The sequence below is a fragment of the Muscardinus avellanarius genome (genome assembly GCF_963383645.1).
Source record: "Muscardinus avellanarius genome assembly, chromosome: 3".
In the NCBI taxonomy this organism is placed as follows: domain Eukaryota; kingdom Metazoa; phylum Chordata; class Mammalia; order Rodentia; family Gliridae; genus Muscardinus; species Muscardinus avellanarius.
The window spans coordinates 9,912,159-9,925,237 of record NC_137788.1 but is presented as its reverse complement, the minus strand read 5'-3'; the positions used below and the strand labels follow the sequence as shown (position 1 = coordinate 9,925,237).

The 13,079-nt window shown below is 50.4% G+C and overlaps 1 protein-coding gene across 1 annotated transcript in view; it reads right to left on the bottom strand.

Annotated features, from left to right (window-relative positions):
• Nucleotides 1-4,354: 4,354 nt before the first annotated feature.
• Nucleotides 4,355-13,079, bottom strand: part of CFAP107 (cilia and flagella associated protein 107) — a gene marked incomplete at both ends in the record, with an annotated part of 23,184 nt that continues 14,459 nt past the window's right edge. The window contains 3 exons of the mRNA XM_080691293.1: nt 4,355-4,536; nt 5,643-5,820; nt 10,772-10,885. Of these exons, the coding sequence (XP_080547419.1) occupies nt 4,355-4,536; nt 5,643-5,820; nt 10,772-10,885 (474 nt within the window). The remainder of the gene's footprint in view (nt 4,537-5,642; nt 5,821-10,771; nt 10,886-13,079) is intronic.

Sequence of the window (13,079 nt, the reverse complement as noted above, 5' to 3'; positions counted from 1 at the left end):
ACGCTGGCCATCTGTCTAGTGCAGAGAACTCGCACCTCGTCCCTTCTAAAATGTCCACATCCTCACCCCAGGGCCCACGAGCACGAGTTGACATTCGGTAGGAATTTTGCTGATGTGCTTAACTGAAGGATGCTGGTGGGAGGAGGATCCTGAACTCTCCAGGGGGCTAGGGTGAGAGGGAAGGGGATGTGCCACTGTGGCCGTGGAGATGGGGACAGGGCTGTGAGCCACGGGATGCCAGTGTTCCCTCGAGGACACTGAGAAGGTGAGGACCCTCCAGAAGGAAGGAACCCTGCAGATCCCTGAAGGATCTCCGGAACCATACCAGAACAGATGCGCCTTACTTTCAGAGGCGGGGAGGGCAGCACTTGTTACAGCAGCCACAGGAGCCTCATACGCCCTCATTCCAGGCCTCTCGCGACTGCCAAGACACTTTCCAACTCAGGCCTCTCAAATGCCTTTCCTACAGCCACCCCCTCACCCTCCCTGCTGTCTCTTTAGCTTTCTGGCTTTGGCCTGAAGCCTGGAGCCTCCCTGTGCTCACTGTAGCTCTTGGGCGCTCCCCTACTTTACTGCACCCCAATGATCTCCCTCATTCTTTCTTACCTTTACTGGCCCCAAACTTCCAGGCCCAGAAGCCTGACCCCCAACACCTTTCTCTCCTGTAAGTATTTGTCTAACGTTCCTATCTTCCTGCAGGACCGAGGCTCTGTGATGCAGGACTCCGTGGATGTGCGGGGAGTAACTAAACCGATGTTGGAGGGGTGCGGAAAGCCACCTCCACACCCCCCATGGCTGTCTCCCGGAGCTCCTCTAACATAACCTTCCTCCGTCCCCCGGTTCCTGCTCCTATCATTCATTCATTCATTAAGTCATTCAGTCAGTCAGTCATGCCACAAACATTTATTGAGCATTTTGTATGTGCAAGCCTCTTGAGTCCTGGTCAGGAGGAAAGACAGTGTCCCTTCAGGAGCTGGGGTAGGTGATGAACTAACCCTGGAGCAGCCCCAAGGCCAGCACGGGACGTGTGAAGAACCCGGGCTCCCCAACGATGAATCATACTGTCTGCACTATCAAGCCATCTCCCAACACACGTGTGCCCTGAGCCGAGCACACCAAGGAACCAGGCTTTACCAGGGTTTCTGCTGGGATTGCTGTGGGCAGACACAGGGCAAAGCTTGCACATGCTTGGTAACAGCGCCTGGATTCTAATCCCAGCTCCGGGCCATTCGATCTATCTTTTTTTTTTTTTCTTTTTTCTTTTTCGGTACTGGGGATGGAACCCAGGGGCATTCTGCCTCCACGCTATACCCCCAGCCCTATTTTTTATTCTTTATTTTAAAACAAGGTCTCTGTCGGGCGTGGTGGTACACACTTGTAATCCCTGCGCTTGGGAGACAGAGACAGGAGGATCGTGCAGGTTCAAAGCCAGACTCGCTGGTTTAAGAGACCCTGTTTCCAAATAAAAATATAAAATAGGTCTGGGAGTGTAGCCCAGAGGTAGAAGGGTTTCCAGGGACCCCAGTACCACCAAAAAAAAAAAAAAAAAAAAAAAAAAAAAAAAAAAAAGGTCTCACTGAGTTGCAAAGGGCCTCACTAAGTAGCTGAGGCTGTCCACAAACCACAATCCTCCTGTCTCAGCCTCCCAAATACTGGAATTACAAGCATGAGCCACAACTCCTGGCTCCTGCCAATCTATCTTAATTTGCCCATTTTCTCATCCACCCCGAGTCACAGTGATAGTGATTTAACAAGATGATCCGTCCCTCCAGATGCTGGCTTCAGCACACGCTCACCCTGCAAGACATGCTGAACTTGGACCTTTTCTCCTGCCTTTTTTCTTCTCGTGTCGGTCATTAGCTTGCATGGAGCAGCAGGTGCCAAAATTATAAAGAAAGAAAAGATTCGTGGAGCCGGGCGTGGTAGCGCACGCTTGTAATCCCTGCACTTGGGAGGCTGAGACAGGAGGATTGCACAGGTTCGAAGCCAGCCTCAGCTACTTGGTGAGACCCTGTTTCTAAATAAAATAGAAAATAGGTCCGGGAGTATAACCCGGAGGTAGAAAGCCCCTGGGTTCCACCCCCTGTAGCACAAGAAAAAAGAAAAGAAAAGAAAAGAAAAGAAAAGAAAAGAAAAGAAAAGAAAAGAAAAAAAAGATTCATGGGAGAATAATTTCATCTATTTCTCTAATTTTTTTTCTGTATGGCATAAAAATTACCACCATCTATTTTCTGTTTGTTTTTGACAGCAAGATACATCAGGTATTCAGGAAGAACTTGAGAAACAGTGGCCCCACTGGGATGGATGGATACAGCTGCTAAGAGCAGAGAAAGACACTGGATGTGATGGTGCACACTTGTATTCCCAGTACTTGAAAGAAAGAAAGAGCGCAGGTTCGGGGCCAGTCTCAGCCACTTAGGGAGGCCCTCAGCAATGTAGTGAGGCCCTCAGCAACTTAGTGAGACCCTATTTTTACATACAAAATAAAAAGGACTAGGAGTGTGGCTCAGAGTAGAATGTCTCTGGGTTCAATCCCCAGTACCAAAAAAAGAATGGGGAAAGAGAGGCAATATCTTCTCTGAAACTAACAGGAGGAATCCAAGAGGGGCACTTTCTTCTGAGTCTGGAATAGGAGTTTCTTTTTTTTTTTTTTTTTTTTTTTTTTTTGGCGGTACTGGGGTTCCTGGAAGCCCTTCTACTTCTGGGCTACACTCCCAGACCTATTTTATATTTTTATTTGGAAACAGGGTCTCTTAAGCCAGCGAGGCTGGCTCCGAACCAGAGCGATCTTCCTGTCTCCGCCTCCCAAGCGCGGGGATTACAAGCGTGCGCCACCACGCCCGGCATGGAATAGGAGTTTCTAAGCAATGGGATGAACAAGGGGTGATCTGATCCTCCAGGACCAGATCAGCCCAGACCTGGATGTGGCTGTCCAGTTGGAGTAGAGTTTATAGCCCACAGCAAGACAGGGACTCAAGGTGGGAGAGCGAGTCTCTGCCAGTTGGTCCTCCACATTCTCAGCCAGTAACGTTAAGCACCAACCATACATCAAGCGCATGTAGAGAAACAGCTGAGGTAGGGGCATATGACAGAGAAAGGCTCCTCAAAGGAAGAGTAGGATGGAAGTTGTGTTTGTCAGCCTTTTTCATTACTATGACAACTCTGGCCTCACCGTTCTAGAGATGTCAAAGGTCCGGTTCATGGTCAGTGAGCTCCAAGGTAGAAACATCCCGGCTGTGCGGAGGAGGAAAGCTATTCTGCACTCACGGCGTCCAGGAGTACAGAGGGCACCTGGAAGTGTCCAGGGACAGGGACTGTCCTCAAGGCACGCCCCTGTGAGTCACCTCCTCCGGCCCATGCCAACCTCTGAACCTCCCTGGGTTGGTGACTGCACTTTCAACACAAGAACTGTTTAGGGTGCATTTCAAACTCAAGTTGCAACAGAACTATTAAATCCTAATAGAAGCCGGGCATGGGGGCGCGCGCTTGTCATCCCAGCATTCGGGAGGCTGGGACAGGAGAATCACAGTTCTCAGACAGCTTCAGCTACTTAGCGAGGCCCTTTGCAACTCAGTGAGACCCTGTTTCCAAATAGAGAATAAAAAATAGGGCTGGGGGTGTAGCTCGGAGGTAGAATGCCCCTGGGTTCCATCCCCAGTACTACAAAAAAGGGGGGGGGCTAGGGTGTTTGGAGTGTAGCTTAGAATGCCTCTGGGTTTAATCCCCAGTACTGAAAAAAATATCCTAATAGAAAGAGGATGTATTAGAGGTGTGTCATTCTGAACCCAAGGCTGGACACCAGATTGGGCAACACCTATCCCAGGACAGGGCAGTGCCTGAGTTCCTCTGTCAGGAGACCCATCCTCATTCCCGTATCTCCTCCCAGATGTCTTCCTCCTCTCCCAATACCTAAGGAGATTTGAGAGTCAGAGGGGCCATGCTGTGTCATCCCTTCACCCACAAGCCAACGCACGTCCTCCCCAGCCCAGGCAGCCAGGGGTGAGCCAGAGAGTATGTACCCACTTGTAAGAAGTGGAGGGAATTCACTGCCTCTGTGGGCCTCAGTTTCCCCTCTTGAGAAACAAGGGACTAGAAGTTCAGGACCTTTACACTGCTTTTTCTCTGACAGTGTAAGCCTGTCTTCTGCAAGCACTGTGATTGTATAAAAAAGCTTTAATTGTGGGATGGCACCTAGGGGTTCCCCAGGGGATAATCAGAAAACACAGACCATGATTCCAAGGCTCTTCCAGCGGGCCTGACCTCACACTTCGGCGTATCTGCAGCTGTTTGCTGTGGTGTGATGCTGTGGGCCTTTTTTGCTGGTTTTGGCCGAGCTGCCAGCGGGTGGCCGTTCTCAGAAGTGTGGGATAGGGTGCAGGCGAGGGGGAGGGACCGGGATGGCATGCTCCCGCCTGGACATAGCAGACAGGGGTGGTCTGGGGTAAGACGAAGTATAGATGCTCTCCCTCAGGCCGGCCTCAGGCAGGAGCCAGCTCTGCTTCAGCCGCTCATAGAGGCCATAGTTTGTAGGGGGGGCTGCAAGAAAAACCAGGTCTGGGTGACTTGAGGGTTCATGGACTCTTGGATAGATTGGCCATAAGAATGGGTAGCAGGGTCCTGCAGGCATGCCCAGGCCATATCAAGGGCATAGGATAGCAGGTCAACCTGAAGCAGGAGCCCAGGATGGTGCTACCTAGTCCCAGCCACATGGTGCCCAAGATGGTACCACCCAGTTCCAACCCTGTGGGGCCCGAGATAGCACCATCCAGTCCCTACCACGTCGAGCCCAAGATGGCGCCACCCAGTGCCAGCCACATGGGGGCTCACTGAGGAAATCTAACTCAGGAAGCAGAAATGAAACCTGACCTGAGTCCCCGTATCGGTACCCCTGCCTGTTAACGGTCCAATCAAAACCTATCCCACAGGGGCTATATAATTTGTATAACAATGCCATTTAGGGCTCAGATTTGGAGCTTTGGTCCCTGGGCCTCACCGGTAAACAAAGAGACCTGCTATATCGTACTCTGGCCTCCGTCTCTTATTCCCTGTGGACCAAAGTGTCCTGCAACAAACCGGGGAAAAGAGATGGCCCAAAACAGGGCCAAAGTACCCCAACTCTCCCTCTCTCTTTCCACTACCCAATTCCTTTTCACAGCAAGCATCCTTGTCCGGAATTGTCTTTGTTTATCTGAATTTCAGTTGCTTTATCCGTTGATGGCGTCTTCTCTGCCTCTCCACTAGAATCTCAACTCTCCAAGGGCAGAAATCCTCCATGCTCGTCACCACCATGTCCCCAGGTTCCACCATAAGGAACGCCACCGGGAAACATTCAGGCACTATTCAGGCACTGCTCGAGTGAATGGCCGAGCAGGAGGCGGCAGTGGCGTTGCTGCCCACCACCTGAGCTCCAGGCGAACACACGCCACACTGTCCAGGCGAGCGTGCCAGGACAATTTGTCCCCAGTGTCAAGGGGAGAGAGCAGGTGGCAGTCCTTAGAGATGAGTAGCAATCCTCCCCCTAAAACCTCATCCTGCTGCTTGCCTGAGCCAGGGACTCTCATGGCGGTCCTTCGGCACTGGCCCTATGCATCTGAAGACCCTCACAGATCAACACGGGGGGATATCCTAAATTATAAAAGTACCAAGAAGGGGGAAGTCGGCCTTCTCTGGCACCCACTGCAACCTCTGTCCGTTCCAGGTGCGGAGGGCGGGCAGGCCTGGGTTGTAGCTGTGCCTGTTGTAATGGTCGTCGTACGTGCTGATCAGGTGCCGGTGAGAGAGCTCCTGGTGGTGGGTGATCAGGTGTTTGTACGGGACCCCCTAGAAAGACAGATGCAACAGGCATGTTATAAATCATAGCAGGGGGTTCACCCAGAGCAGCCTGCCCTGGGGCCCCGATGCTGACCAGAAGAGGCTCCCACGGAGCCAGGAGTGGTGGCCAATACCTGTAATCCTAGTACTTGGGAGGCTGAGACAGGAGGATCACAGGTTCAAAGACAACCTCAGCAACCTAGCGAGACCCTCGGCAACTTAGCAAGACCCTGTTGCAAAATAAAAAAATAAAAATAAAACAGGACTGGAGGTGTAGCTCAGAGGTAGAATGCCCCTGGGTTCAATCCCCAGTACCAAAAGAAAAAAAAAAAAAAAAAAAAAGAGGCCTCCATGGGCTGGTGGCAAGCCCTAGGGGCCCAAAATGGGAAGCCAAACTCTTTGTTCCCCTGTGAGCCTGTGAGCCTTCAAACGCACACCCCAGCCAGCTGCAGACAGTCCTCCGAGTCAGTGGCCCAGGTCTAGACCAACTCCATTCATCTCTAGAACGAGCGAGGCGGACAAATGTAAGCTAAAGTCCGGCTGGCTTGGCTGGATGGGGAGTCAGAGGCACTCACTGAGGACCTGTGTGATCTGAATTACACCCTCTGACCTGTCTCAAGTTCACCCACCCAGCGGCCCATCTCCAAGGCAAGCGATGGATGTCGAATACCAGCCTCGTATTTCAGTTTCTGTGGGAAGGTTCGGACAGTGCCCATAAATCCACTTCTCTTGCAAAGGATTAACAGCCCCCTCCGCTGGAAACCGGGGGAGCGATTTCTTTGGTGAGGGGTTATTTACAGGGAGAAGAAAGCCATTTTCTCCCCACTCTTGAATGTTGGTGTGAATCAGTGCTTTCCCTCAGAAAATCCTTTCGGCCTGGGAGGGAATCCCGGGGAACTGGGCTGATTTACGGGGAGGATAATGTGGATTTCCACCTCGATCCTCTTGTTTGGAGCAGACAGGGAGGTCTGGGTCCACCCTGGTTTGTAAACAGGAGGCACCCCAGCCTTGGAGGAGTGGTCCCATAAATAAGTCAGACCACAATGCCAGAGGGAGACAAGGGGGGGTGGGCACAGACATTAAGCAGGGTTCCCAAGAGCTACATCATCAGGAGTCCTGGGGTGCAAGCCCGATGTCTGGACAGTGAGCTGTAGGATGTCCCCAGACAGAGGCCGGAGCCCAGGAGGCATCTCTGCAGGGTCACACGAGAGAAGCCAAGAGAGACATTCTTGCTGTTTCTTTTGGTTTGGGGTGTGGCTTCGCTCACTGGATTGTGTGCCTGGGATTTTTGTTTTAATCATATATGATAAGTGTTTATTACTTTCGATTCTCACACGGAAGGGTGTGTAGTGCCATCTAAAACCACCGGGAGCAGCCCCAGGGCAGAGGAGAAAGAGAGGGGAGCCCTGAGAAGGATCAAGCCTAGTAGGGCAGACATCTTTGGGCAAATTTAAGATTGGATGGTTTGAATAATTTCCTTGGCCCTGGACCATGGGTCTTGGGGGGGGTGTCTTTAGGGGTGGCCCTGAGGTGATGGAGGGCAAAGGAAATATTGGCCTGGTATGTGTGAGTCAGATAGGGAGGTGGCGGGGTGAAGGGTGCGGGCTTCTGGGTGGCTGGTTTGCATGTGACAGGTGTATTCCTAAGCAACTTATTTACTGTCTCTAGGAATTAGCTAACCGCAATGCCTCTCTCCAGGATCAGCAAGGCCCCTCAGACACCAAAGCATCAAAAATAGAAAATTTAAAACATGAAGAATACATCTGCCCCCCAGAGGGGGTGCTCAGGGAGAGGACCCTCCCTGGAAAAGGACAACCGTACTATCCACAGTCCATTTGGAGACCAGACACGGCAGTTGTTTAAGGAAAAGGGCAGGGCGGGGGTGAGGGATGGACAAGGAAGCTGCCCGAGGAGGAGGAATCAAACTGTGTATGCATTGCTCAGGGGCAGCGCTGTCCCCAAAGCCCCAGAGCGTGTGCCCAAGTACACCAAAACCAAGCAATCCACAGCTTAGAGCTGAGTGTCTGATGGCTTCTGTATGCGTGTGTTACGGTGGGGGCACTTAATTTTAACCAGACTGTATGTTAAACTTTGAATCAGGATTTGTAATGGGTTCAAAAGTCCTAGAGGAGCGTGATGGCGCACGCTTGTAATCCTAGCATTCGGGAGGCTGAGACCAAAGGATCACGCTTTGTGGCCAGCCTCAGCTACTTAGTGAGGCCCTAGGGCAGGGGTATAGCTCAGAGGTTGAATGCCCCCTGGGTTCCAGACCTGCAAGAAAGAAAGAAAGAAAGAAAGAAAGAAAGAAAGAAAGAAAGAAAGAAAGAAAGAAAGAAAGAGGAAAGAGAGAAAGAGGGGAAGGAAGGAAGGAAGGAAGGAAGGAAGGAAGGAAGGAAGGAAGGAAGGAGAAAGAAAGGAAAGAGAGAAAGAGAGAGGAAGGAAGGAAGGAAGGAAGGAAGGAAGGAAGGAAGGAAGGAAGGAAGGAAGGGGAGAGAAAGAAAGAAAGAAAGAAAGAAAGAAAGAAAGAAAGAGAAAGAAAGGAAGGAAGAGAGAAAGAAAGAGGAAAGAGAGAAAGAGAGAGGGGAAGGAAGGAAGGAAGGAAGGAGAAAGAAAGAGGAAAGAGAGAAAGAGAGAGGAAGGAAGGAAGGAAGGAAGGAAGGAAAGAAAGAAAGAAAGAAAGAAAGAAAGAAAGAAAGAAAGAAAGAAAGAAAGAAAGGCAGGCTGCCTGGCAGGGTGTAATGGTGCATGCTTGTAATGCCAGTACTTGGGAGGCCAAGACAGGAGGATCACAAGTTTAAGTATGGCGTCAGCAGCATAGCAAGACAGTCAGCAAACTAGTGAGAATCTATTTCAAAAATAAAAAATCAAAAAGAAAGAAAAGAAAAGAAAAAATGACTAGGTTTATAGTTTGGAGGTAGAATGCCCCTGCGTTCAATTTCTAGTTCCTCCCAAAATACAACTGCTTTAGAGGATTACTCTAAAGTACCAGAACTAAAATAATCTAAGTGCTCCACACCCATGGGCGGTTGGGGGCAGCGAGACCCAGATCAGGGTGGCTTGCTTAAGTTAAAGTGTACTTGTGTCTTCCCTGCACACTAAGGGGGAAGGTCAACATCCCCAGAGTATTAGCCTGGCTAGAGATGCCAGTGTGCTCCAAGGATGCCAACATGGTCTGGAGATGCTCGTGTAATCTAGGGGTGTCAGCATGGTCTAGGGATCCCGATGTGGTCCAGATATGACAACATAACCTAGGGATGCCAGTGTGGTCCAGGGGTGCCAACATGGTCTAAGGATGGTCCAGGGATGTCAACCTGGTCTAGGATTATCAGTGTGACCCAGAGATGCCAACATGATCTAGGGATGCCAGTGTGGTCCAGGAATTACAGCATGGCCAGGGAGGCCAGTGTGGTCCAGGAATTTCAAAATGGTCTAGGAATGTCAGTGTATCCAGGGGTGCCAGCAGAGAGCTGAAAGCCAAACACTGTTCACCCTGATGTGGACCCCAAATGCAGAAGACAAACATCGAGAGGATGAAGTGCCATCATTTGAGACATGCCTTGCCAGGTTTACAAAGCAGTCACCTGCTCTTTCCCGTACCCATCAGCTTTGGAAAAGACGCCCACTGCCTTTTGGCACTGAGCTCAACCATCTCTTAGGTTCCTTGAGCTCTGCCTAAAATGCTTGGATTCTGACAGATCTCCACCACCTTATTCCAGATTTTTCTGTCCCATTCAGATTTAAGAAGGCTAGAGTCAGGTGGAATGGGAGAGACAGACACAGCTTTTTTTCTTTTTCTTTCTTCCTTTCTTTCTTTCTTTCTTTTTTTTTTTTTTTTTTTTTTTTTTTTTTTTTTTTTTTTTGGTGGCACTGGGGTTCCTGGAAGCCCTTCTACCTCCGGGCTACACTCCCAGACCTATTTTATATTTTTGAAACAGGGTCTCTTACGCCAGCACGGCTGGCTTCGAACCTGCGCGATCCTCCTGTCTCCGCCTCCCAAGCGCGGGGATTACAAGCGTGCGCCACCACGCCCGGCTCAGACATGGCTTTTGAAAACAGCAGGCTGGCACAAGAAGCTACTCTGTATTGTTAGTGTGGTGGACCTGGCAGGTGGACACCAGTGGGCTTGCTCTCCATGGGCCATTCCTGGACAGGGTACCCATGAGGTCAACGTAGGAGGAGGTGCCCCCTGCTGTTCCTGAAGAGGCCAGGCACTCTGCGCCTCTGGGACACTCCTGCCTGAGTTAATAAGTGTCTCAGATGTGCTGTGGGTGCTGAGCGCGTCCTGGCATCGAAGTGCCTGCTCCTTGCTCCAAAACGTCTAGTCATTGAGAGTGTGTGGATGATCCTTGGCTTTTCAAACAAAAGAACAGGAAGCTGGCACAAAGGGACATGAGACGCAGCCCATCTAAACAACATGGCTGCTGGCTCTTGGAGGATTTTATTTATATTTTATTTTATCTTATTTTGATACCGGGAATTGAGCCCAGGGGTGTTTTAACTCCAAACTATACCCCTCCACCCCATTTCATTTCTTTACTTTGAAACAGTCTCACTGAGTGCTGAGGCTGGCCTTAAACCTGTGATCCTCCTGTCTCAGCCCCCTAAGTACTAGGATTACAGGCGTGTGCCACCATGCCCGGCGGTGGCAGATCCCGCATGGCTGGGTTCATCTGAATTCAGCACCTTCTCCCTTCTTGCCTCTCACCCTCCTCTGCTGCATTCTGTATGGTCTACACAGGACACTTTGACGGTGGCGTTGTCAGCCGAGATTGGACAGGTCACCTCCTCATACCGTAGTTGTGGGTGCATGCCATCTGCAGCCCTGGGGCTGGGAGGATATTAACGGGATTGCTCCTATTTGGCAAGAGGGGACTGGGCCCCGAGGAAGCTTGTTCCTGTCACCTGCGCTTTGGCGGGGGTGGTGGGGGATGCCCAGTGGCAGGGCGCCATTGACTCTTACCTCGACTTTCCTCTTCCCGTACCACCTGGAGACCTGGTCTGGCTTGTGGCCTGGGAAGAGGACATACTCCTTCCTGTAGATGCTCTGCGGCGTCTTCTCAGTGGCCTTGGAGAACTGGAAGGACCGAGATTCAGGAGAAGCTCTGAGATGCTGCTTCCCAAACTTCTGCTGCGTCCCCTCCCATCTTGGGCTCAGGAGAGGGGCAGAGATGGAATAGACACGAACCCAGGACATCCCACCCAGCACAGCAAAGGCGCGTGCTCGGGCTCCCCGGTAGACTGCTGCGAGCTCAGCCGGCCACCTCCTCACCCATCTCCTCACCTCTCTCCAGGCCCTCTCCTTCCCTCTCTTTTCTTTTTCTTTTTTCCTTTGTCCCTTGCTCTTCCCAGCTCTATTCTCTCTCCTTTCATTATATCCTATTTTCTAATTTCTTAAACTCTAATGCAATGGAATATTAAGTATTTGCAATTTTATCCCTCTCCCTTTTTTTTTTTTTTTTTTTTTTTGCGGGTCTGGGGATGGAACCCAGGGGCATTTGACCTCCAAGCTACACCCCCTGCCCTATTTTTTTTTATTCTTTATTTTGAAACCGGGTCTCACTGAGTTGCAGAGGGCCTCACTAAGTAGCTGAGGCTGTCCGCGAACCGCGATCCTCCGGGTTTCAGCCTCCCGAATGCTGGGATTACAAGCGTGTGCCACCACGCCCGGCTCCTCCTCCCTTTTTTGCAGTACTGAGGATTGAACTCAGGGGCATTCTACCTCTGAGCTACACCCTCAGCCCTATTTTTTTTAATTCTTTAACATTGAAACCGGCTCTCACTAAGTTGCTGAAAGCCTCACTAAGTAGCTGATGCTGGCCGCTAACCTGCGATCCTCCTGCCTCAGCCTCCCAAGTATTGACATTACAAGTATGTGCCACCACACCCAGATAACTCTGTTATTTTCTAATGAGTATAAAGTGATCATTTCGTTGTACGTTTGATATATGTTACTGTAATGATTCTAATGTATTCAATATACACGTGTTAAGTTCAAGTGGTTATGGAGTTTTTCAAGTCCCCTGTTGCCATATTGGTTTCTGTCTGGTTGTTCTAAAAGGTAGGTAGTGAGGCTATTATTGTAGGGCCACCTAGTTTTCCCTTCAGTTCTGTCCATTTTTACCTCACATAATTCAAAGCTCTGAAGCTTGGTGCACAAAATATTGATAATTATTTTCTTAATGAATTGACTCATCAATAAATAATGTCCTTTGCTTTATAGCAATTTCTACCTAAATTCTACTTTGCCTGATACCAGTATAGCTGCCCCTCTTCCCTTTTGGCTACTTGTGTGTGTGTGTGTGTGTGTGTGTGTGTGTGTGTGTGTGTGTGTGTCTGTCTGTCTGTCTGTCTGTCTGTCTGTGTGGTACTGGGGATTGAGCCCAGGAGCATTCTACCTCTGAGCTACACCCCCAGCCCTATTTTTTATTATTTATTTTGTTTTTGTTGTTGTTGTTTTGGTGGTACTGGGATTCCTGGAAGCCCTTCTACCTCCGGGCTACACTCCCAGACCTATTTTATATCTTTTATTTGGAAACAGGGTCTCCTAAGCCAGCCTACATGGCTGGCTTCGAACCTGCGCGATCCTCCCATCTCCGCCTCCCAAGCGCGGGGATTACAAGCATGCGCCACCACGCCCGGCCTTATTACTTATTTTGAAACAAGATCTCACTAAGTTGCAGAGGGCCTCACTAAGTAGCCGAGGCTGGTTGCAAACTGTGATCCTCCTGTCTCAGCCTCCCAAGTACTGGGATTGCAAGCGTGCGCCACCACGCCCGGCTCCTTTGGGCTACTATTTGCAAGAACTATCTTTTTTTCCATCCTTCCATTTCCAGCCTGTGTGCTCTTACATCTAATGTCAACTTCTTGCAGAGAGCATACAGTTGAGCACTTCCTTTTTAAAATCCTTTCTAGCCAGGTGTAGTGGCACACCCTTGTCTCTCAGCACTTGGGAAGCTGAGACAGGAGGATTGCAGGTTCGTGGCCAGCCTCAGCTACTTAGTGAGGCCCTATGTCTGTTTAGTCGGTTTGCCCATTGCTGTGACTAAACTACCTGACAAGAACACCTTAGAGGAGAAAAACTTTATTGGGGCTCACTGTTTGAGAGTTTTCAGTCCATAGGGCCAGCCCCAAAGCATACGTAGTGGAGTGTGTGGAGGGACCCTGCTTGCACACTCCAGGCAGGAAGCAGAGGACAGCAAGGGAAGGGGACAGGCTTCCTCAGGACACGCTGCCAGTGGCCCACGTCCTCCAGCCACACCCCACCTGAT